The following is a 26,386-nucleotide window of genomic DNA, read 5'->3' on the forward strand; positions in this document are numbered from 1 at the left end:
ATCCTGGCCGTGGAACAGTGGACCAGCTCTACACCCTCCGCAGGGTCCTTGCGGGGGCATGGGAGTTCGCCCAACCAGTCTACATGTGTTTTGTGGACTTGGAGAAGGCGTTCGACCGTGTTCCTCAGGGGGTTCTGCGGGGGGTGCTTCGGGAGTATGGGGTACCGGACCCCTTGATAAGGGCTGTTCGGTCCCTGTACGACCAATGTCAGAGTTTGGTCCGCGTTGCCGGCAGTAAGTCGGATTCGTTTCCAGTGAGGGTTGGACTCCGCCAAGGCTGCCCTTTGTCACCAATTCTGTTCATAACTTTTATGGACAGAATTTCTAGGCGCAGCCAAGGCGTTGAGGGTGTCCAGTTTGGTGGCCTCAGTATTGCGTCTCTGCTTTTTGCAGACGACGTGGTGCTGTTGGCTTCATCAAGCCGTGATCTCCAACTCTCACTGGAACAGTTCGCAGCCGAGTGTGCAGCAGTTGGGATGAGAATCAGCACCTCCGAATCTGAGACCATGGTCCTCAGTCGGAAAAGGGTGGAGTGCCCTCTCCAGGTTGGGGATGAGATCCTGCCCCAAGTGGAGGAGTTCAAGTATCTTGGGGTCTCGTTCACGAGTGAGGGTACAATGGAACGGGAGATCGACAGGCGGATCGGTGCAGCGTCTGCAGTGATGCGGACTCTGTATCGGTCCGTCGTGGTGAAGAAGGACTTGAGCCGAAAGGCAAAGCTCTCGATTTACCGGTCGATCTACATTCCTGCCCTCACCTATGGTCACGAGCTATGGGTCGTGACCGAAAGAACGAGATCCTGGATACAAGCGGCCGAAATGAGTTTCCTCCGTAGGGTGTCCGGGCTCTCCCATAGAGATAGGGTGAGGAGTTCGGTCATCCGGGAGGGACTCAGAGTCGAGCCGCTGCTCCTCCGCATCGAGAGGAGCCAGATGAGGTGGCTCGGGCATCTGGTTAGGATGCCTCCTGGACGCCTCCCTGGTGAGGTGTTCCGGGCACGTCCTACCGGGAGGAGGCCCCGGGGACGACCCAGGACATGCTGGAGAGACTATGTCTCCCGGCTGGCCTGGGAACGCCTTGGGATTCTCCCGGAGGAGCTGGACGAAGTGGCTAGGGAGAGGGAAGTCTGGGCTTCCCTACTTAAGCTGCTGCCCCCGCGACCCGACCCCGGATAAGCGGAAGAGAATGGATGGACGGATGGATGGATGTTTTAATCTGAATGTGTCAATAAAGATTAAAGCAAAACAAATTCCATAAAAATCTATTCTTGTGTTCAGCTAAAACACAAATGAACACAACGTTTGGTAAAACATTGTGAGGAAACTACCTAATGCTTGAAACATTCAGCGGGGGACACTCCAGGCATGATGCCAGTGCACCGCGGAGCCACACACAAAGACATACACCATGCACACACACACTCATTGCTACGGGTAACTTGGAGCGGCCAATCACTCTGAAGCACATGCTTTTGAGGGTGGGAGGAAGCCCGAGAGCCCGGAGAGAACTCACGCAGACACGGGGAGAGCATGCAAACTCCGCACAGAGTGGGACTCGAACCCGAATCCGCCGTGTTGTGAGGCGGCAACGCTAACCACTGCTCCACTGTGCCGCCCGATATGGAGGACCAGCATATTGGAATTAAGTGTGTTGTACTTTTTGTGTTGTCCTTGGTATTTGTTTGTAATATACATATAGGAATTTTTGGGGATGTATGGTGAAAGCAGTCCACTTGGGACTTTTATGTGAAAATAGAAAGTACTTCAAAAAATACAACATTATTTTATTAGGAGGAGCTATAAGAATGTCTATTATTGGATACAATAACACTACAATAACACTAACCAATCAACAAATTATACTGTATGTAGGATATATATATATATATATATATATATATATATATATATATATATATATATATATAACTTTAAAATGGGAGAAGGAAATTTTCTTTTAATATAATTAATGTGTGTACGAAAATGTAAAATCTTCATCGTTGCTACTGTGGTATATTCTATTTCTAGCATCACTGTGGAATGATGTAATTTTATTTTTGTCGTTCAATCAGATAGATAGATAGATAGATAGATAGATAGATAGATAGATAGATAGATAGATAGATAGATAGATAGATAGATAGATAGATGCTTTATTAATCCCGGAGGAAATTGTACATATCCCCTGCTCAGGCATTACGTCACAAATAAATACTGGATTAAACACCAGGAGAAAAAGAAACACTGACATGACAGGACATACCACAAGACATACACTACACTAACAGACACATGCAGCACTAACAGGACTTATATAATAATCTATAACTAAAATATAAACAGTATTAAATTAAAATATAAACAGTATAAAATTAAAATATAAACAGTATAAAATTAAATTAAATCCATTCAACCCCGTGCTGACCTCGCCACCTCCACCCCGCTCCTCCTGGGAGAGTCATTGTACCCCCTGATGGCACGGGGCATGAAGGAGGACCTCAGCCTCTCTGTGGAGGCGCTGTGTGACAGCAGTCTGCCGCTGAAAGTGCTTCTCTGCTGGGAGAAGGTGGTGTGTAGGGGGTGGTGTGTAGGGGCTGGTGTTGTTCATGATAGCCTTAACTTTAGACATGGTCCTGCTCTCCAGAAGCGTATCCACAGAGTCCAGGTTCAGCCCGACCACTGAGCCCGCTCTACGGATGAGTCTGTTCAGATGGTCCATATCTCTTTTCCTGGCCCCCCCACCCCAACACACAATGGCGTATGACAGCACACTGGAGACTACGGACTGATAGAACATGAGAAGGAGCTTAGGACAGATGTTGAAGGAGGCTCACTCCTCACTCAATCACTCCGCATAAACCCTTTCAACTTACATATACTGTGTGTGTGTGTGTGTGTGTGTGTGTGTGTGTGTGTGTGTGTGTGTGTGTGTGTGTGTGTGTGTGTGTGTGTGTGTATAATTTAGGTGATCAAAGAGTGTTTATCACCCCCAAGAAGAAAACAATTGTCCCCCCGTCGCCTCCGCGACTATAAATAATATAATTTGTCTATAAATTGTTAGAAGTACACCTGTGCATAACATTTTATCCTTAAAGAAAACAAAACAAAAGAAAAAAAAACAGGAAAAAAGATTTTGCCTGAAATAAAAACAAAAAACTTTTTAAATTTAAACATTTTGGCCATTTTATACTGAAAAATAAAATCAAGTAAATTAATGAATAATAATAAATTGAAATTCAGTTCAGCAACTATAACTCAGAAGCACAATATATAAAATACTTTCACCTACCAAAAAAAATGAATCTAATATTTGTGCTTGTATATTCTTTCTTTTTGTTATCGAAATGAGGAAGTCAGGATTAATGACTGGAATGAGCACGTTTTACAGTGCCCAGCTTTCAAAGCGAGGCTTGAAGCATGATTCTGCAACTCTCAGCTCCTGTTCAATGTTTAACTTGGACCTGTACTTGGTATTCAGTGCAGAAACAGCAGAGAAGCCAGTCTCGCAAAGCTAAGATTTTGCAAAAGGTAGCAAAATGCCTATAGCCCTCTGCCCTAAGAGTGGATACTGACTTTCTACACTCAGCCAGAATTAAGTCAGTGTCCTGGATGTTAACCTCCATCTCATGTCAATTAACTGGTCCTCCTCTGCATAGCTGACACCAGTTGGAGTTGGTGTATTGAAGGGATCTCTCGCCCAGTCATACTGAGAACTGTTTTCAGGAAAGTACCTTCTTGTTCGCTATGGTGATGGACAGGCTGACAGACAAGGTTAGACAGGAATCTTCATGGACTATGATGTTTGCGGATGACATTGTGATCTGTAGTGAGAGCAGGGAACAGGTGGAGGCTTATCCTGGAAAGGAGAGGAAAGAAAGTTAGCCGCAGTAAGACAGAGTACATGTGCGTGTATGAGAGGGACCCAAGTGGAAGAGTGAGGTTACAGGGAGAAGAGATCAAAAAGGTGGAGCATTTTAAGTATTTAAGGGTCAACAGTCCAGAGACCAAAGAGGAAGTTAATGGATGTAGTGAAAGAGGACAATGCTCCAATGAATATTTTACACATTTTTGAAATGGTACCTTTTCCATGGTTGTTAAAGTTTCCTCCCAAGCACTGCCGAGGTGCCCGCGGGCAAGGTACCACCCCTCCCAGAAGCTGTTCATTGGGGGGCACACCTTGTCAAAGCTGCCCGCCACCCTGTGTCCCACTGTATAGTCGGCATGCTTACAGGCCCTCTAGTGTGTGTTTGTGTCTCTAAGGGCCTGTCAACACATATAGAATGCATGTTAATCAGTAAATGAGTGAAATAAACAGTTTCTCCATGTGGGATCAATAAAGTACATTTCTTCTTTTGAAGCTTGTATAATGTAGTATAATGTTACTTGTTTGTCTGTTGAGCATATCTCTTCATTTGTCCTCACCTGTTCGCATTTTTCTAGCATGTAAACTAATTCCCAGCATGCAAGCTAAATTTTGGTGTTCATTTTGATGTTCATTGTAATGTCAATTTAATTGGTCCAATAAATCAATCAGTCAATAAATTATCCCCAGATATAATTATTTTGTTAAAATGCTAACTATTTAAGGTGATACTGAATTATGGACTGACTGATATGACATCTTTTTTCTTTTCGACGGTGAACTTTATTGCACATATTTACTAACATGTTATAAGCACTGAGAACACTGAAAATGAATACATAAATTGCATCACTGTTATCTCAGTGTTAATCTGGATATAATGGGACTTTGGGTCAATACAGCAGTGTCTTAAGATAAAAGTGTCATTTGTTCGGTGACTGAGCTCGAAAGTTTAACTACTCGTATCTCAAACAAATTTTATCCATTTAAAATAACTAAAATTATTTTAATCTAGCCTAGTAACAAAAAACCAAACCCCCTAAATTCTAAAAACAACAACAACATATTTTTATCAACTAATAAACATGCATACTTTTATTCTGTATATTTAAATATATATGAGCTACCTGAACGATGAAAAGAAACGCAAAAATCCAGAGCCCTTGCAAGCTACGTCTTTACTCCACAGACAACACAGGGGAAGGAATGAGATGCGTTCTCAGCTGATGTATCCATCTATCAACTAGCCTATGAAAAAATTTTTGCTTTAAAGTTTTAGGAGACAATGTATCTTGTGGGGGTTGATTTAGTATTTACAATGGCTTGAACAGGAGGTTTGCTCATGCAATAACAGGCAAGCCACTGACCCTAAAAAGGTAATTTCACAGGAGGTGATAAAGTTTGATAAACCGGGGATAAACATATTAATGTCGTAAATTGTAAATCTGTTGTTGGGGTGGGTTTGAACTGATAAAAAAGATGAAATGCTCTTACAATTGTCGTAGGAACACTCTCAAAGGGCTGCTTTCCATACCGGTATGTATTACCGTGTCCGTAATTCATAATTCTTCAGACAATTAGCAATCCTCATTTTATTTTAGGAGAAGAAATTCCCTGGCAAAGCGGTGTCCCGATTTTTTCTTCCATGTTGAACAATTTGTGGACCGGCTGAAGACCAGCAAGCACACACACGTACACACACACATACACACACACACACACACACACACACACACACACACACACACACACACACACACACACACACACACACACACATACACACACACTGCTCTTTTTCGATTTCTCAAGCACCTTTAACACCGTGCATTCCCAGGTGCTGAGATGGTGCTGGATTTCGTTATTGACTTCCCTCTCCACAGCCCCAGTGGTCATTGGGAAGTGGAGGTGGTAGAAAATTAAGTACCTCAGACTGCAGCTGGAGAACAGACTGGACTGATTATACAGATCAGATATACTTCCTGGCCTTCTTTAACATCTCCTCTGAGCTCCTTCAAATATTCCACCAGTCAGTATTGTCCAGTGTGGTGTTCTACGCCATTGTATGTTGGGGTGGTGGCACAAAGGAAAGGGACATGGAATACCTCAACAGACAGTCAGAACCTGAACTCTGTGGAGACAGCTCTAGAAAGGAAGACCAGATTTAAGTTGAGAGAAGTCCGAGGAAACATCAGCCACCCCCTGCACACTGTCCTCTCCCAGCAGAGGAACTCTATGACTCGCAGCCTGCTGTCACAGAGGGCTTTATTTATGCCCTGTGCTATCACAGGGGGTAATATAAGACTCTCAGGAGAGGTGGGATGGGGGTGTTTAAGGTTAGGATTGGGTAGATGAGTGTCAAGGTCAAGGACCAGTGGATGAATAGCAAGAAGTGATGTATTTCAGATCCACTGGGGTGGAACCAGGCTGTTATTGGGATATTGACCCACCCCATGATATTGTGATGGATTTGCCTGGGGACCTATCTCGCTGTACAGTTCAGCTTTTTACGTTTTTTGCTCGTTTAGGTCTAGTATTTGTCTGTTTTGTTCTGTATTATATATTTCATGTTGCTCGAGAAGCAACCACTTTAACTTGCAGTCTATTTTGATCAATCCATCAATCAATCAAGTTTTACTGTATTTATATAGGGCTTAATCATGGCAACAGACATTTCAAAGCACTTTAACAGACAGAAGAATGCAACTGAACCCTCCAGAGCAAGCATACGCGACATTGGTGGGGAAAAACCCCCTCGTTGAGGAAGAAACTCCGGGCAGGACCCAGACTCTTTTGGGCAACCATCCGCCTTGACCAGTTAAGATAAGATAAGATACACTTTATTATCCCACACAGGGAAATTTGTCTTGGGCAAGGTGCACTTAGTCAGCATCAACGTTTTAAAACATACAAGACAATACAAAGATAGCAGCATTGTGTATACATAAAAGAGACAAAATGCCCAACCAAGAGGATATCACTGTCCTCAATCAATACTAAAAATACAACAACGAAGGAAATCAGTAAAACAAAATAAAGTGCGTAATAAAGTGCACAATAAAATAAAGCGGGACCACAGGTCTAATAAAAATATAAGTAAATATAAATAAAATGCAAAGCACCGTAACAATACGAGGGACCAAAAGTTCATGAGAAAAACTAACGAGAGTTTTGAACCACATTCTTCTCATTTAAAAGTGCATTAGAGATTGGAATGAAAGATAATTTAAAACGGTTGTTTTTGCAACCCTTGTTCTATAACGTCTACCTGAAGGTAAAAGCTCATAAACTCGGATACATGCCACATACAGAAGTACTCCGATGACACTGCGATTGTGGCATGTATCCGGGAGGGTGATGAAGGGGAGGACAGGGCATTGGTGGCTGACTTCGTGGAGTGGTGCCAACAGAACCAGCTCCAGCTCAACGTCTCCAAGACGAAGGAGATGGTGCTGGATTTCCGGCGGGCACCCCCCTCTCCACAGCCAGTGATCATCGAAGGCAGTGTGGTGGAGGTGGTAGGAAACTATAAGTACCTGGGACTGCAGCTAGACAGCAGACTGGATGGTCACTGAACTCGGACTGTTTGGACAAGAAGGGGCAGAGTAGGATGTACTTCCTGAGGAGGCTGGCCTCCTTCAACATCTGTCCTAAGCTCCATCTCATGTTCTATCAGTCCGTAGTCTCCAGTGTGCTGTCATACGCCATTGTGTGTTGGGGTGTGTTGGGTCTAAATCTCGAACATTCACTCAAAAACTGTTCTAAGCTAGACCAGGGTCATCAGACAAAGGCACCCAGAGAGGTTTTAAAGTTTTACCAGCTGCAGCAGGGAGAGACACAGAAGAGATGCACTTGACTTGGTGCAATTCAAAGTAGACTCTGACTCTGTCCCACCCGGCTGCTTTCTTTTATTAAAAAATGGATAGAACAGGGTTAGATAAAGACGCGCGCAGGCGTTGTAACAGTTTAGATCACACACAAGGTCGAGAGCAATAAGACGTTTTTCTACATGTTGGGAGTTAACTTGTGGTTATCTATGTTGGAACATTCTAATCGTCATCAAGGTTGTAGCTGTCTGCAGTAGGTGATTAACTGGAACAGGATGTGTTTGTTAGTACATTCGGGTGCAGCACTTCTAAATGTAGATTATGACATTTTAGAAACACACATATACTTCATTTAAATTTTAGCTTATCTTACAGGGTGGTGGGGCCAGGAAAAGAGATATGAACCGTCTGAACAGACTCATCAACAGAGCATGCTCAGTGGTCGGGCTGAGCCTGGACTCTGCGGAGACAGTTCTGGGGAGCAGGACAATGTCTAAATTTAGGGCCATCATGAACAACACCAGCCACCCCCTGCAGACCACCTTCTCCCAGTAGAGGAGCACCTTCAGTGACAGACTGCTGTCACACAGCACCTCTACAGGGGGGGGGGGGGTGGCGAGGTCAGCACGCGGTTAAATGGATTTAATTTAATTTTATACTGTTGGTATTTTAATTTTATACTGTTTATATTTTCATTTTCATTTTTTTAGTATATGGACTGTTAATGCTACATATGTCTGTTAGTGTAGTGTATGTCTTGTGGTATGTTCTGTATCTATCTATCTATCTATCCATCCATCCATCTATCTATTTATCTATATTCAGGAAAAAGAATGTGAGAAGGATAAGACAAAACTCTATTCGCCAAACTCAGGGCTGACTTCTCAAAGATAGACTGGAGAGAAGGAGAGTCTTTCCTGCCAATCACCTTCATTGCCGTTTTCACCATTTTAGATATTTTAGATTTGAGCTGAACAGAGAGAGTTCCAAACCAGGCGGCTATGCCATATCTAATAATGCTCAAAGGACTGAATCATAGAAAGTAGACATAACTCCTGAACTTACACCAAAAAGTCTCAGTCTACGGACAAAGTGTGGTCTTTGAGCCAATTTGGAACACAGATGGTCCACCTGAACATGCCATTTTAGCTGGTTGTCCATGTAGACCCCTAAGTACTTATAAGAAGCAACCTGCTCAATCTGCGTATTACCGATAACAACTGGATCATGAACTCGGACATTTCTTGGGTCAAAGATCATTTCTTTAGTCTTAATGCTGTTCAAGATCTGGTGAATATTACCACATTCAGTATTATAGTTGTTCATCTCCTGCATATAGCTCACCAGACTTTCGTCACCCCTCAGAAGGCTCAGTATAAGGCTCAGTTAGGTGAAAAAGAAATAAAATGCAGATAAGGACAGGTTTTCAGGAACGCTGCTTTAATTGGTGTGTATGAGCATTAAACCAGGGAGCTCGCAACCCCTGTTTTATAGTCTTATTTTTTGGTGCAGCAATTAAATCTAAGGTTTTTCGCAGAGAGTCTGTTGTATTGTCAACTAACTCATCAATTTGAGATGGACTAACATTAACTGAGTTAAGAAAATGACCCACTGTGTAGTTCAGGTGCAGGATTAAATTAAGCATACTTGGGATTTCTTTCCTGAATTTATAGATAGGCCAGATGGAGTCAGTGTCTTTATGGTTATAGTTAGATGAATTTAGAAATAATATGATCCGTTAAATTTTTAGTATAAACTTTTTTTTCAGGAAGGGAATTACACAATAGCCAAATGTCAAAATTTATCAGACAGTGGTCAGAGAGGATAGGATTTTGTGGAAAGATGAGTAACTCTTCAATTTCAAACCCATAAATCAGCACGAAGTCCAGAGTATGCTTAAACTGGTGAGTAGATTTCTGTACACACTGACAAAAGCCTATGGGGTCTAGTAATGACATAAATGCGCTCCTGAGGCTATCATTACTGTCGTCCACATGAATATTGAAATCATCAACAAAAATGACCTCACAAGAATTAAACTAGTTAAGAAGTTGGCAAATTCAGATAGAAAGTCACTTTATTGATGAGGAGGACAATAATTTATGACAAATAATAGAGGCTGAAAAACTTTCTGGACTGGGTTTGATAGACTTTCAAATGAATTAAAGATCATTTTTAGTTTAGGGCTCAACTGTATTAAAAAAATGATGCAACTCCTCCACCTCTGCCTGAAACTCGAGGAATCTGATAATTTAGATGACTAGGAGGAGTAGCTTCATCAAACAGAACACATCTATATGATAATCTGATATAATGTCAGCTGATATAATACATCTTGGTATTCAGGGGACCACATTTTATTTTCTTGAACTCTGGAGCTGTTGGAGTCATGGTTTTGATTTTTATTAAATTTTGATGTCCAGTTGCTTTCCTCTGGACTTGAAATGAATTAATTTTACGTGAATTAACTTTAAACAATCGGGGGACAGACAAAGTCTCAATAGTGTGTATGGTAGGTGGCAGTATGGTGCGTGACAGTATACAGTAGTGGGTGACAGTACAGTAGGTGAAAGTGTAGTGAGTAACATTACAGAGGGTGACGGTACAGTGGGTGACTGTTCTAGGAGCGCAGACACCTGTTTAAGACTGTGACTCTGCATCCCGGTCTCAACTCAGCATTACAGTATAAATATAAAAAAAAATAGCATACTATGAGTTCTTACAGGTGCAGACTAATTGTTTGGCGACTCTGGTTCTGGAGAGATGAAAATACCCTACACCAAAATCAATCTGGTTGTTTATATCTGAATGTGTCATTAAAGATTAAAGCAAAACAAACACATTCCATAAAAATGTATTTGTGTATTCAGCTAAAACACACATAAACACAACCAGTGGTAAAACACTGTAAGGAAAATACCTAATGTTTGAAACATTCAATCTTCTCTTCACTGTCTTGTCTTTTTATATGATGATTAAGAACTTGAGATTTTTGATTTTCTTTATTTTTTAAGACGGGATAAAAAAATCAGTGATTTGACTCTCATCTCAAAACTGTGACTTCTTTCACAGATTTAATACATTATCAATAATGGTATATTTAATTCAAGCCAGGGCCTACTTCCTCAGTTTTTCTAAGAGAATCTTATTATTATTATTTATTTATTTATATTTAGAAAGAAAAAGAGTAAGCTGGTGAGCTAGAACTCAAAAGTTTACTGTTGTATGTGAAAAATTATTGAACTGGACCAAACTCAAGTCTTGGTTAAGTTAGAAGATTATAAGATAGAGGATTATAAACGACAAGAAAAGATATAGAGAAGCACTATCTTAAAATTAAATCTGTTGTACTTTTTTATGTTATCCTTGGTATTTGTCTTTACCATGCATGTTGGATATATAGGAGATGCATGGTAATATAAATCCACTTGGGACTTTTATGTGAAAATAGAAAGTACTTGAAAAAATAGCTAATTATTTTAATCACCCTGTGAGAAACTAAAAGAATAACTGTAATTGGATACAATAATACAAATCAATCAACTAATCATCATGTATGTAGGATGTATATTACTTTTAAATGGGAGAAGGCAATTTTCTTTGAATATAATTTAGATGTGTACAAAAATGACCCTCTTCATCGTTGATACTGTGGTATATTCTATTTCTAGCATCACTGTGGAATGATGTAATTTTGTTCTATTTTTGCCAATCAATCAATCCCCATAAATCCTTGCAACTCAGTAAATAGGGTGGAACCCAACCAGGTGTGTAATTAATAAGACACCCTGGTTGCCTGTCTTGATTATACAGTGTCAGCGCTGTGCAATTCAAATACAATTGCATGATTGGAAGACAAGTGTAGACAGTATCTCGTTGTCTAACAATATGATTGTCAGTGACTTAATTCTTTGGCTTTATTCAGTTTGTGTCCTCACGTCTGTCCAAATAAACACCTTCACCTCTCCACCCCTGTCTGCCGCTAAGGAATGCGTGCTTCAAAATAGTTTTCAGCCGGCATTTATGGCTAAGGGTGATTTTGTTATTGGGGGAATTTTTCCCCTTCACTACAACCAAGAAATGCCAGACATCAACTGTACCTACAGACCACTGCCGGTGAAGTGCAATGGGTGAGTTAAATGGAAGTTTATGTTTTTGTCAAACCCTTCCTATTATTAATTGATTTTGATTTATATTCCCCAAGCTATAATATATTTTAATGTCACCCAATATGTAATTCAATATTAATATACAGTCGAGGTTAATGGTTTCAGTTTGAGTTTTTAGATGTTTACAAAAAAATGTTTTATGGATATGTGTTTTCGTCATTAAAAGAATTGCTGTGACGCATGTTCGACATGCAATTAGATTTATTTAGGAAGTTTTACGTGCAGGGTTTTGGTGGTGTTACAAATGAGGTGAAAACTTTTCAGAATTTAATTTGTAAGACTTAATGCATTGACAATTACGAGGACATTTACTCAAAAATAACTGAAGAATTCTCAAACGCATGCTCTGAGAAAACTTAAAAAACATGTATAAGACATGACAAAAATTCAGAAAAGAAAAAACACTTAAAATAAATGAATGTGAAATTGATCTTTTCTATTAAGTTTTTCTGATATCTGCTGCAGCTTTAGTCCAAGGACTTTTCGCTGGGCACAGACTATGAGGCTTGCAGTGGACGAGATAAACCAAAGCATAAAACTGTTGCCTAACTACACCCTTGGATACAAAATATTTGATTCATGTTCCCATCCACTGACTGGTCAGAGGGCTGCTTTGGCCGTAGTGAATGGGATAACTGACTCTCTTATGTGTCGTGGTGCCTCTCCGCTCCTCTCTGTGGTAGGGGAGGCTGGTTCAGCTCAATCTATTGTTGTGTCAAGAATCCTGCAGCCATTTAAAATTCCAATGGTAATGATGACTATTACTATGTAAATCTCCAAGATTATAATGTATTTAACCGCACTGTATTCTTGCTTCCTCTTACAGATCAGTTACTTTTCTTCATGTGCATGTCTATCTGACCGAAGCCAGTATCCTACCTTTTTCAGAGTGATCCCTACTGATGACTATCAGGTAGCATCTAACCTTAGACTTTAAAAAAAAAAAAAAAGATAAGTTTTCAGTGCTGAAAATATCTTTTGAAAATACAATATCTATATTTATCAGGAAAATACTCTGTATTTGTTAATATCAAATTAAATTCACTTGTGCTTTGAAACACAGGTGAGGGCCATTGCACAGCTGCTAGTACACTTCAACTGGACTTGGGTGGGGCTCATACGAGGAGACCATGAATATGGGCATCTTGCAGTGCAAGGTTTACTAAAAGAATTAAAGGATACCAGGGTGTGTATAGCATACCAAGAAATGATCCCCCTGCTATATAATACAGAGCGGGCACTGGAGATTATAGAGGTAGAAAAAGTGGCACGTTGTATTGAGTTTCACACAGTTTGAGAGCATTAATTAAATTGCCCATTTTGTAGTATTATCTTATTACACCTCACCTGTTAGAGATTTAGTCTGAAAAAATACACATGTCTTGTTGTTTTTATCCATATGGTTCTTTGGTATTGCTCCTTTAGTTTTGAATACTTTTGTATTGTGTTTTTTTTAATTATTTCCCTTTTGTCCATTGAAAATTCTTTCCTCCCTTATTTGCCTCTGTGCACAGGTAATACGACACTCTTCAGCAAAAGTGGTGGTGGTGTTTTCAGGCGAGGGGGAGATGACGCCTTTTTTGAGAGATTATATGATCCAAAATGTCACTGGAATCCAGTGGATTGCCAGTGAAGCCTGGGTCACAGCATCTGTCTTTACAAGGAGTGAGTATTACCCCTACATGGGGGGCACCATCGGATTTGGAATCAGGAAAGGTCATGTATCAACACTCAGTGACTACCTGAGGACTGTAAACCCTCAGCTATATCCTAATAATCCACTTGTTAAGGAGCTGTGGGAGGCTTTGTATGGTTGTAGTCCTTCTTTCTCTCCTGGCAATCGTTTTCCTCCATGCACTGGACAGGAGACTCTATTGGATCAACATGCAGCCTACATGAATACTTCTAGCCCTAGAGTGGCCTATAATGTGTATAAGGCTGTATATGCAATTGCTCATGCCCTCCACAACCTTCTGCTTTGTCAAAAAGGCAATGGGCCTTTTCAAAACAACTCATGTGCTCAAAGCGACAACATACACCCCTGGCAGGTACAACTAGTATGCCCACAAAAATAATGTATTGAAAATGTTTAGTTCAAAAAAGCATTTGATGATATCTATTGGTTTTCAAGCTCCATCACTATCTTCAAGAGGTGACATTTCATATTTCGGGACAGAAGGTGAACTTTGACCTGAAGGGTGACTCCATACCCTATTATGACATAATCAACTGGCAGAGAGGCACAGCTGGGAACATTGAGTTTGTCAATGTGGGGCTTTTTGATGGAACCAAACCACCAGGAGAGGAGCTGGTGATCCAGGAGGACAGGATCATATGGGCGGGACATTTGAGTGAGGCAAGCTGCAGAAGCTGTATTTTTACCTTCATCAGGTGGCAACTATTGAAGGTCTGTAGGTTGAGGTGGAAGTGAGTCAGGTGGACAAAAACGATTGATCTGATCAGTTACATTTCATTATTTGTATAGTATGATTAGTTTCCAGTCTAACAAAACTTATTTCACTTTCAAGTAACACAGCAGGAGAATTTATTTTTTCAATGACTGTCATATTTTGTTGCACAATGTTGTTGTTGCATTAATGTCCTCATGAATACTTTGGATTTAAATCTCCCATTTCTCCAACCACCATTTATTGTGTCCGTCAACATATAATATTTTGTGGCACAATGTGTCACATTACTGCCATACTTGATGATAAAAAAAACAGCTTAATCTTTTTCAGAAACAAAACAAATCAAAAAATCAATTATTCAATTCTGATTACAGAACACTCACGGCAGAGCTGAAAGCCATTGTTTGCTCTACAGGTGCCAGTCTCTGTATGCAGTGCCAGCTGTCTTCCGGGCTACCGAAAAGCTGTCCGTATTTGGGAGCCAGTTTGCTGCTTTGACTGTCTACCATGTGACTCTGGAAAGATTAGCAATGAGACAAGTGAGTTGAAAAACAACAAACTCAACAACATCAACAACAACAACAATAATAGTAATAATAATAGTAATAATAATATGCAGTATTTCGTTATTGACATAGCTACTGTTTTTCACCATCTTTCTTGTAGATTCAGCAGAATGCACATTTTGTTCAAAGGACTTTTGGTCAAACAGTGATAGGACAGCTTGCATCCCCAAGAAGGTGGAGTTCTTGGCCTATGATTCCTTAGGTAAAGCCCTGACAGTGACTTCTGTATTTGGTGCTTGCTCCACTATAATCATCTTTGCAGTTTTTCTCATTCATCGAAGCACAGCCATCATCCGTGTGAATAACTCTGAACTCAGCTTCTTGATTCTATTCTCTCTCACTCTGTGTTTCCTGTGTTGCCTTGTATTCATTGGGGAGCCAACTCCATGGTCCTGCATGTTGCGCCACACTGCCTTCAGCATCACATTTTCACTGTGCCTCTCCTGCATCCTGGCTAAAACTCTTGTGGTGTTGGCTGCTTTCACTTCCACCAGGCCAGAGAACAACATCATGAAGTGGTTGGGGCCTATGCAGCAGAGGCTCATCATCCTCAGTTGCACTCTGATTCAGGTGGTTATATGTGCTTCCTGGCTCATCGATGCTCCCCCTATTCCATCACAAAACACACAATATGAACCTTCAACAATAATATTAGAGTGTAGTGTTGGCTCTCGCCTAGCATTCTGGTGTGTTTTGAGTTATATTGGTCTGAAAACCTCTCTGTGCTTTGTTCTGGCCTTTCTTGCACGTAAGTTACCGGGCAACTTCAATGAGGCAAAGTTCATCACTTTCAGTATGCTCATTTTTAGTGCTGTGTGGCTTGCATTTATTCCTGCTTATATCAGTTCCCCTGGAAATTATGCAGATGCAGTAGAGTCATTTGCCATTTTGGCTTCCAGCTTTGGCTTGTTGTTCTGTCTCTTTGCTCCAAAGTGTTACATTATTTTACTGAAGCCAGAAAAAAATACAAGACAACATATAATGGGAAAAGAGAAGAAGTAATGCATCATAAATGAAACAAAAGAAGGAAAAAAAATAATTAAATAAATAAATAAAAATTATATACAGTATATATATATATTGATTGAAAGAAAGGCCGGAGAACCTGGTCCTGGAGGACAGCTGACCTCGTGGTCATATATATATATGCGGATTTTTGGTTGGCAGTCACATGATACAGTACGCACATTTTATTGGCTGATGGCATCCAGAAGTGCGCTCTTTCCGTCAGTCAGCTTTGAACAGTCGATAAGAGTGGGAAAATATAAAACAGATTAAGTTAATATTAAATTTTAAATTATTTAAATTATCCTAAATAAAATGATAAACAGATTGCAATCTCAAGTGCAGATGTGTGGTTCCTGAAACGCATTGAGCATATACAGTATATATATATATATATATATATATATATATATATATATACACACATATATATATGCATACATATATCTATCTATCCGCTGTTCTTGAGGATTGTTAGCAACGTCATTTTTGCGTATGGCGATCGTGTCATTGGACAGAGGGATAGTTTTTTCCTTTGCAGCACTGGCGTCATCCAACGTGACAGATACATGTCTACTGCTGCAGGCAGTATCAGCTCCTCTGCTATTGTATGGGGGTTTTTGCACAGAGAAATTTGGTACACCGCCTTAAACTAAACTAAACTATGCATTCTATTAATTCTTTCTTATTATGTGATGTTATAAATGATTTATATACACGTTAACAGTTTGATTTAATGTGAAACGGCAGTTTACAGTAATACAAGGCTTTCTTATGATATGCTCCAATAAATATTTTACACATTTTTGAAATGGTACCTATTCCAATCAACCAATCAAGTTTTATTTATATAGCACTTAATCATGGCAACAAACATTCCAAAGCTCTTTAACAGACAGAAAAACCCAATTTAACCCTCCAGAGTAAGAATAAGTGACAGTGGCGAGGAGAAACTCCCTTGTTGAGGAAGAAACTCCGGGCAGGACCCAGACTCTTTTGGGCGACCATCCGCTTTGACCAGTTGGGGGGGGGGGGGTAAGTAAAATGAAGATAAGGACAGGGTAAGAGAAAGAGAGAGAGAGAGAGAGAGAGAGAGAGAGAGAGAGAGAGAGAGAGAGAGAGAGAGAGAGAGAATGGCAGATAGGCCAGATGGAGTCAGTGTCTTTATGGTTGTAGATAGATGATTTGATACAGGCGCTGAATTGGGGACGGGAATGTCAGGATGCATTCACCGACTCCCGACTCTTGGCTTGTCAATACATTTTTCCCCATCATGTAATTCGTAAATTCAAGGCACAATTGAAGCTGCATGAATGACTGTATGGTGGTACGGAGGAAGAAAGCCAGCAGGACCACAGCTGATGGATAGATGAGGGGTGATGCTGGTGGGATGGAGGAGCAGGTCCACAGCGGATGGGCGGATGAGGGGAGAACCTGAGACAACTTATGAGAACATACCGCACAGAGACTAGGAGAGAGAGGTCGGAGAGGAAGAGGAGTAACAGAGAAGGTCAGAGAGAAGTAGGAGGAGGGAGGAGCTCAGTGAGTCTGGATGTTGAGTCTCCAGCAGTGTAGGTTTATAAGAAAATAACTCAGCAGCCTAAGCTGCCTTAATGGTTAATTTTTTGAAAAATGTTGTAAGTCTAGTCCTAATAATGAGAGGTATCTGCCTCCTGAACTGAGGAAGGGAGGTGGTTCCACAATAGAGGGGTTTGATAGCTAAAGGCTCTAGCCCCCGTCCTACTTTTGTATATTCTAGGAACCACTGGTAGGCCAGTATGTTGAGCGCGTAATGCTCTAGATGGATTATTTGGAACTAAAAGTTCCTTCAAATAGGTCGGTGCCTGGCTGCCACACAAAGTCACTGAAGACACTTCAACTAGTCCACAATGCTGCTGCCCGTGTTCTGACAAGGACCAATACCCAAGACCATATTTCTCCTGTGTTGGTTTCTCTGCACTGGCTTCCTATGGGCGAGGGTATATTTTAAAATACTCCTCATTTAAAAAGCCCTTCAAAGCCAGCCTGAGAAGAGTGAGTTACAGTAATCTAGTCTGGAAGTGATGAAAGCGTGGTTTAATTTCACCGCATCATTCAGTTTTAAAATATGACTGATTTTACCAATGTTTCGGAGATGAAAAAAGGTCGTTCTAGAAACCTGTTTCATGTTTCTCCCAGTGGTCTTGGCCTCAAAAGTGATGCCACCCAAGGCTATTACGTCACTGGGCACTACATCCCTAACATTTTTGGGCCGAGTGTAACCGACCCTGACTGGCCAGTTACATTTATAATGACGGTGAAACTATGACTGTAGATGGCCGAAGAACTGAAGGAGGCGTGGAGCAGATCTGCTGTGTTTTATTTTTCTGTAACACAAAAGGTGGGGTACGTCATGTGAGAGCTGGGGTAACGCTGGCATGCCCCTCTCTCCAGACCTCCAGCACGAGGATGCCATAACAATAAAATAATGACATTTAACACAACTAAAATAAACAGTAGGTCAAATCAAAAGAACAAAAATAAATAAATACAAACATGTAAAACACTTAACAGATCCTTTTACAGCTTTTCTTTTTCTGTTTAAACAGTTAAACATACCTGTAACACAAAAGGTGGGGTACGTCATGTGAGAGCTGGGGTAACGCTGGCATGCCTGCAACACGCAGTGAGCCGTTAGCACTTGTTCGCCGCTTAGCGCCTACTAATTAACATAAATTACGTCGTGAATATATAAATAAATAATATTTAAACATAGCGAGTGTGAAAGTGAGCGACTATGTACCACAAAATCACATCCACTGGTAGAAAATAATGAAAATGAAGAATATATTAACAAAAACTTTCCGCAGCATTGAACAAGTGTAACTCACCCCTCTCTCCAGACCTCCAGCACGAGGATGCCTGGGCGTGTGCACCCCCAATAATTGCCCCACCGAAACACAACCAAATCATGGAACCAAAAACAAAGTAAATGTAAAATTTGGGGAAGTTCATTAAAAAAATAAAATTAAAATAAATTTATTTATAACACTGTTACATACTCCCCTCTGAACTTCACCAAATCAGCATAGCAGGTGAACCAGTTAAAAAAACTGACACAGTACAACACTACCGGACAAAGTATACTCAAAAGCATACTGCAACGCATCTGTCACCCAACTAAAGGGAAAGCGACCATAGAGGGCTGCGCAAACCCCCTACAATCCACTCGCTACAGGAGTGCCTTATACACTACCCGTATAGGTCCGGAATAAGTACTGTCACCTGACTCAAAAAAAAAGAAAAGAAACGTCATCACTAAATGACTCGCCAATATAACATGGGTGCGTGTGGAGCGTTCATGACATCAATGCACTAACAAAACGACGAACCGAACTGCCCGTGCGGTGAACATAGTGTTGTGTCATGTTCTGAATCAGTCTGTTCACTGGCTTAACCACTCTGCCCACACGCGTGCTAACAACACCGACCCTACTGCTCGAGAAACCAGGAGCGTTACAGGGCTGCACAGAGGCCACAGACCTCCGATCGGCACTAGAACAACCAGACATCCCAGGTTCAGATTGTACCTCGCTAACTTCACCAGTCACTCCGGAGGTCAACTGCCCAACCAAACTAGTGTCCTGTGTGCGTGGGCGCTCAAGTGAGTCAGTGGAGGCAGAAGCCTCAGCCACCCAACTGGCAGTCCAAGCTGACCTATCAATTTCTGACTCAGCAATGTGTGACTCATCCGAAGGTAAGCCGTCCTGAGCATCCACGGACTGGCATGACTCGCTCAAAGTAGATTCGTCAACGTCATTGACTACCTCGACTGGCAGAAAATTAACCAGCAGAAGCAAGTTGCGGTGAACAACCTTCTCCTGTCCGGTGGAGGTGTTCCTGACTCTGTAAGTATGGCACCTGGGGTCGGCAGAAACAACGACATGTGGGGTGGAGCCCCACTTGTCCGCAATTTTCCTGCGACCTCGCTCACCCTTATTCGCCAACAAGACGCGGTCACCCTCAACAATTGTGTTGCCTTTCGTCTTCCTGTTGTACATGTCAGCTTGATGTTCCTGACTTCTGATAGCATTGGCTTGTGCTGTAGCAACAGCCTCCTGAAGATCCTGCCTCATCTTGGAAACAAACTGATCATAGTCCACAATGTCACAGTCCCTGGTCGCAACCTGAAACATGACATCAATGGGCAGACGCGGTACCCTGCCGAACATCAAATAGAAGGGCGCATACCCAGTTGACTCATGCACCGTGCAGTTATACGCGAACGTCAAAGTTTGCAACATCTGAGGCCAATGTAGTTTTGCTCTTGGCGGAAGGGTTCTGATCATGCTGCCCAAAGTTCTGTTGAACCTCTCAGCGTTCCCGTTACCCATTGGGTGATAAGCCGTGGTCCTGGATTTCTTCACTCCAGCAACTTGCAACAGTTCCTGGATCAATTCACTCTCGAAGTTCGCCCCCTGATCCGAGTGGATTCTTTCGGGGAACCCGTATACACAAAAGTACTTGTCCCAGAGCTGTCGTGCAACCTGCTTTGCCGATTGGTCGCGACAGGGATAAGCATGGGCCATTCTAGTAAAATGGTCTGTAACCACTAAAACGTCCATGCTCTTGCCCTTACAGTCTTCAGCGGACCAGAAATCCATACAGACCAGTTCGAGTGGGCTCGAGGTTCTAATGCTCTCAAGAGGGGCCCTGGCCTCTGGTTCAGGAGTCTTGCTGACCACACAGCGCATACAAGTTTTCACATACTCCCTGACATCCTGTTCCATATCAGTCCAAAAGAACCTCTGCCTGGCAAGATACAAAGTTCTGTACTGTCCCTGATGGCCGGCCTCATCATGTATGCCTTGCAGCACCTGCTGGACCAACGAGGCTGCAACAACATACTGAAACCTTTTCTTCTTAGTCAGAGGATCTTTGATCACTCTGTAAAGAAGCCCATCAAACAATTTCAGTTTATCCCACTGCTTCAACATTTTCAAAACTCTGCTTGCCTCGAGAGCTCGTTCTCTTCTCGATGGACGTCTGCCGCGAGTCACATAAAACAGAACCCTGGACAGTGTACTGTCTTGATGCTGTTTTTCTTGCAGAACCTTAATAGGAAGCGCGGGTAAGGGACACTGACCAGCAGGGATCAACTGCTGCACAACCTGGGGAAGGTAAGAAATGGCTCTCCCTTCCGGACCCACCTCCCACTCGACATGACCCTCCAGCAAGGCTTTCACCTCGTGGGTGTCCAAGGAGTGATTTCCCAGTGTGGTGGTGTAAGTGCGGCAACCAACCCCCTGCTGATCAGCACTCAATCTGAATACCTCCTGAATGGTAATCTCTTGTATATGCTTGGCCTCTTCAAGCAAAGCTCCATAAGGCTCAGACACCAGTCTTCTGCCAACATGAGTCTGAACAAAAGGCTGTCTGCTGAGTGCGTCCGCGACAATGTTTTTGCTGCCAGGAATGTACTTAATGCTAAAATTGTACGGAGCCAACTTTGCAACCCACCTTTGCTCACATGCATCCAACTTCGGTTTGGTAAGAATGTACGTGAGTGGATTATTATCAGTCCAGACAGTAAAGTCATGGCCTTTCAGCCAATGACTGAACTTTTCGCAGACCGCCCATTTAAGAGCCAAGAATTCGAGCCTATGTGCAGGGTACTTTGTCTGAGCATGGGAAAGAGACTTGCTCGCAAAGGCAATGGGACGGGCCTTGCTTTCCCCCTTCGGCACTTGAGAGATGACTGCACCCAGTCCATCAAGTGACGCATCAGTGGAAAGGACGAAGGGTTGGGAGAAATCTGGATGAGCTAAAACCACTGAATTGAGCAACGCCGATTTCAGTTGTTGGAACGACCTCTGATGTGCACTCGTCCAGTCACTTGGCTTGAGTTTCCTAAAGATGGCAACATTCTTTGACTGGCCCCTGTTCTTCCTAGGTGTCGCAGTCAAAGCAAAGAGAGGCTTAGCAATCCCAGAACAGTTCGGAATGAAGCGCTGGTAGTACATCACCATCCCTAAGAAAGATTTTAACTTCTTCGGAGAAGGTGTGACACCATCATCCGCCATCAAAGCTTTTTCAGTCACAGCAGCAATTGTCTGCACCTTGTCAGGGTCTGTGGAGACTCCTCCCTCATCCACAATATGACCCAGAAATTTTACACTCCGACGAAGTAAATAGCACTTTTTAGGCGCAAGCTTCAACCCATGAGCCCTCAGTCTGCTGAACACCATCTCAAGCCTCCTCAGAGCCTCTCCTTCATCGGGTGCAAAAACCAAGAGATCGTCCAAGTAGCAGAGAAGAGTTAGGAAATTCTGATCGCCAAAGATGTTGGTCATAAGGCGCATAAAACTGGCTGGTGCATTACACAAACCCTGAGGCATACGATTAAACTCGTGGAGCCCCATGGGCGTGGTAAAGGCAGTCAATTTCTTGTCTTCCTCATGCATAGGAATGTTGTAATACCCAGACGTTAAGTCCATAGTGCTGAAGAAGGCATTGCCCCCCAGAGCAGAGAGACAATCAGCCTGGTGAGGTAATGGGTGAGCATCTTTGACCGTTCTGGAATTTAACCAACGGTAGTCAACACACACTCTCAAATCACCATTCTTCTTCCACACAAGCACCAGGGGCGACGCCCACTCACTGGAAGACTTCCTAATGATTTCCTTTTCCTCCATCTCTGACAGCACTTGCCTCAACTTTAGGTAATGCCCTGGCGGAACCCGCCGGTATGGGAGTCTGAACGGACGTGTGTCCGTGAGGTGGATTCGATGAACAAACCCAATGTCTTCACCACAGTCTAACTTGCCTCTAGAAAACACACCTTCATACTTCTGCAGCAAGATGTATAACTGATCTTTCCAGTATTTTGACACCTCACAAGAATCAATGTCAATATCACCCAATCCAATTTCCTGCAGAGCATTGCTGAACAGAGAGGCAGACGGGGGTGAGAGCCGACTACCGGTGTCAATCACGCTCTGGCTTTGCACCTGAATTGGTGAAGGGGTATCGGCCGCGCATAAATCCAAATCTTCTAAAGCGACACATGGAAAAACATCAGCCACTTTGGCATTACGTCTCAAAGTAACGGGTTTGTCGCTCGGATTGATAATTTTGACTGGCACCCATCTATCACCTGACATAGTCGCCACAGCTCTCCCCACCATGATATTCTTCTTGTGAGACTGAGAATGCGGAGCATCAATAAGAACTGCACTACCCCCAGAAACAGGAGCGCTCGATGGCAACCTAGCCCACACAAGATGCTCATGGCGTGGCAGCAAGGTCACAGCTTGAGACAATTTGGCTGTGCCAATGACATCAGGAATCACATTCCCCTTCCATCGGTTAACTCCTGATAACATATTCAAAAAATGTTCAAATGCAGGGTCATCTGTGGATTCAGGTTTGTTCATCACACGCCAATAACTCGGATTACGTCTGAATTGGCTAATGAGATGTTTTATCACATTTGAGCCCAAAATCAGTTGATCGTGTTGGCCGGGAACAATCAGAGTAGGTACACTAACCTCCTGTCCGTAGACATTCATCTCCAATTGAAAGACACATTTTGGTGTTACTTGCACTCCACCACATCCTACAAGTACAATGTCAGTGGGCACTTCGCTGCGTTGTGAAAACAAGCCAGCGCTTCGTAATTTTTGTTCGGCCTCCTCATTCATGGTACAGGCCATTGATCCACTGTCTATCAATGCTCGCAAAGAAACTTTACTATTCACAACAACATCAGTATAGAAGAGACTGTCAGATTTCACTAGCTTGTGTACATTCTGACAAACAATCACCCTACGACTAGGGAACGACTTACAACTTTCATCATATACCGATGACATATCATCTACAACGTTGAGGGACTGACTAAATGAACCCACATTGTTCCCTCCCACATGTGGGTGAGTCAGTTTTCCTGAACAGATGCAGTATTGGACCTAATGACCCCATTCGGCATGCATTCACGCTTCTGATGTCCAACAGCAAAGCATGCAAAGCACCTCCTCTCCCTCATACAGTGTGATCGTGTAGAGTGAGCTTTGTCCCCGCAGACGCGACAAGTAGCGTTATGTACCCTAAGACCAGGTGGCATAGCTGCAGGTGAATTTACCTGATTGGTTTTCTCCAACACTCTCTCTAACATACACAAAACACGCTCAAGTGCACCACCCTCTGCAGCTGAGGACTCACTAGGCCTGACTGGGCCACTGGAACTGGTTACGTTTGTACCGGGCATGTTTGAACTAACCTCCTCCTTAACATCTGCCATGGTGTGGGCAGCAGCCACAGCCACTTGGACTGGCTTAACTCTCCCTGCCTTTCCCATGAACACATGCTCTCTTTGATACTCGTCAATTGCTTCTTGGACTTCCATGAAAGTCCATCTACCTAAAGGCTTGCCTTTAAAGACACTAGTTAGTTCGGGATCATTGCAGCTCCTAATGAACATCATAGAAATCTCAGCATCCATGTTTTCCAATTTTCTGCCTTGCATTTTCAGGTGACGGTCTGCCTGCTCTGCCGCTGTATTCAACCGTACCCAATAATCCACTGGATCCTCACCCACACTGGGTTGAGTGGCATAAAAATCAGCTAACGGCAAGCTTGATACAGGATTCTCACTGAAGTACCGTCTGAGAATTTCATAAATCATTTCGGGATGAACTGCAGTATCAGGTGTTGAGCAACTCTTTAACCCCACCTGTACGATTTTCTTGGCCTTGCCCATTAAATGACTCAAAATCTCCTCAGGTTGATCTGAAAGAAGACACTTCTTTTTTTTCATATACACCTCCATCAGCTCTATCCATTCCTGCACTGTACATTTATCAGATGCTTCACCCCTGAATACAGCAGGTTCACGGACGTCAGACTTGATGACCACATTCACTTTGGAGAGATCCAGAGTGGTAGTGCCATTGTTGTCACTAGTCACTGGTGAGACTGGGATGGGCGATGGATTAGGAGCAAATATCCGGCTGGCTATTGAATCACCTATTTGATTCCCTAATGTAGTGATCAAGTCACGAAGCTCAGCTCTAGCTTCAATGTTACCAACAGACACAATAGGTGTGGATGATTCTGGGCCTGCAGGAGATGTAACTACATTGCCTGCATCAACCTGTGCATGATCTTCACTATTGCTGACGTGGGGGGGTGGAACTTCTGAGGGCGGAGTGAATTCTACAGGACGTGTAGCACTGAGCCCACCTACCCGAGTGTCGTCTGTGAAGGTTAATATCTTACCCTCCCCCACTGAAAATCCCATAATGCCCCTGCCCCTACCTCTTACTACATAAGGGGTCACATCGTCAGAAAATAAAAATCCACGTCCACTGGCCATAATGGAAATTGAAAATTCTCAATGCAAAATCAAAATTACAGGGAGATTTTCCCTCATTAACCCCTTTTTAAAAGAACAAAACAAAACTTGACACGGTCAATTTAAACTTCACCAGATAACTTACAACCAAAACAGTAAAACATGGGTACTGATGACGAGGATTCGCTGGTCTTCCACCACAATACCTCCACGTGGGAAGCTTGACCCCGGTGATCGGCGACAGCGGCTGATCAGTTGAATCCTTGAAAGGTCACGGCACCAGTTTATGTAACCGACCCTGACTGGCCAGTTACATTTATAATGACGGTGAAACTATGACTGTAGATGGCCGAAGAACTGAAGGAGGCGTGGAGCAGATCTGCTGTGTTTTATTTTTCTGTAACACAAAAGGTGGGGTACGTCATGTGAGAGCTGGGGTAACGCTGGCATGCCCCTCTCTCCAGACCTCCAGCACGAGGATGCCATAACAATAAAATAATGACATTTAACACAACTAAAATAAACAGTAGGTCAAATCAAAAGAACAAAAATAAATAAATACAAACATGTAAAACACTTAACAGATCCTTTTACAGCTTTTCTTTTTCTGTTTAAACAGTTAAACATACCTGTAACACAAAAGGTGGGGTACGTCATGTGAGAGCTGGGGTAACGCTGGCATGCCTGCAACACGCAGTGAGCCGTTAGCACTTGTTCGCCGCTTAGCGCCTACTAATTAACATAAATTACGTCGTGAATATATAAATAAATAATATTTAAACATAGCGAGTGTGAAAGTGAGCGACTATGTACCACAAAATCACATCCACTGGTAGAAAATAATGAAAATGAAGAATATATTAACAAAAAGTTTCCGCAGCATTGAACAAGTGTAACTCACCCCTCTCTCCAGACCTCCAGCACGAGGATGCCTGGGCGTGTGCACCCCCAATAATTGCCCCACCGAAACACAACCAAATCATGGAACCAAAAACAAAGTAAATGTAAAATTTGGGGAAGTTCATTAAAAAAATAAAATTAAAATAAATTTATTTATAACACTGTTACACGAGCACAATAACCTCCGTTTTACCAGAATTTAGTTGCAAAAAGTTATTGGTCATCCAATTTTAATCTCTTTGATACACACCTTTAATTTGCCCAACTGATTGACTTTGTCTGGTTTAATCGAGAGATATAATTGCGTATCATT

General features: G+C 42.4%; 1 protein-coding gene across 1 annotated transcript; it reads left to right on the forward strand.

Annotated features, from left to right (window-relative positions):
* The first annotated feature begins 83 nt into the window (after nt 1-83).
* LOC137596807 (extracellular calcium-sensing receptor-like) lies at nt 84-15,836 on the forward strand. Its single transcript, XM_068317562.1, has 8 exons — nt 84-207; nt 11,614-11,818; nt 12,323-12,605; nt 12,684-12,770; nt 12,921-13,112; nt 13,372-13,905; nt 13,989-14,208; nt 14,941-15,836. Exons 1-8 carry the CDS (start codon nt 84-86, stop codon nt 15,834-15,836), a joined length of 2,541 nt encoding a protein of 846 aa, XP_068173663.1.
* The last annotated feature ends 10,550 nt before the right edge of the window (nt 15,837-26,386 follow it).

The sequence above is a fragment of the Antennarius striatus genome, chromosome 6 (assembly GCF_040054535.1).
Source record: "Antennarius striatus isolate MH-2024 chromosome 6, ASM4005453v1, whole genome shotgun sequence".
Taxonomy (NCBI): Eukaryota; Metazoa; Chordata; class Actinopteri; order Lophiiformes; family Antennariidae; genus Antennarius; species Antennarius striatus.

What these genes read in the sequence shown, in the direction of transcription:
- LOC137596807 (XM_068317562.1), top strand. Translation starts at nt 84, where the DNA reads ATGTGTTTTGTGGACTTGGAGAAGGCGTTCGACCGTGTTCCTCAGGGG. An exon ending in TCGGTCCCTGTACGACCAAT is followed by an intron (nt 208 to 11,613) that starts GTCAGAGTTTGG and finishes GGCTTTATTCAG; the next exon opens with TTTGTGTCCTCACGTCTGTC. An exon ending in ACAACATACACCCCTGGCAG is followed by an intron (nt 13,906 to 13,988) that starts GTACAACTAGTA and finishes TTGGTTTTCAAG; the next exon opens with CTCCATCACTATCTTCAAGA.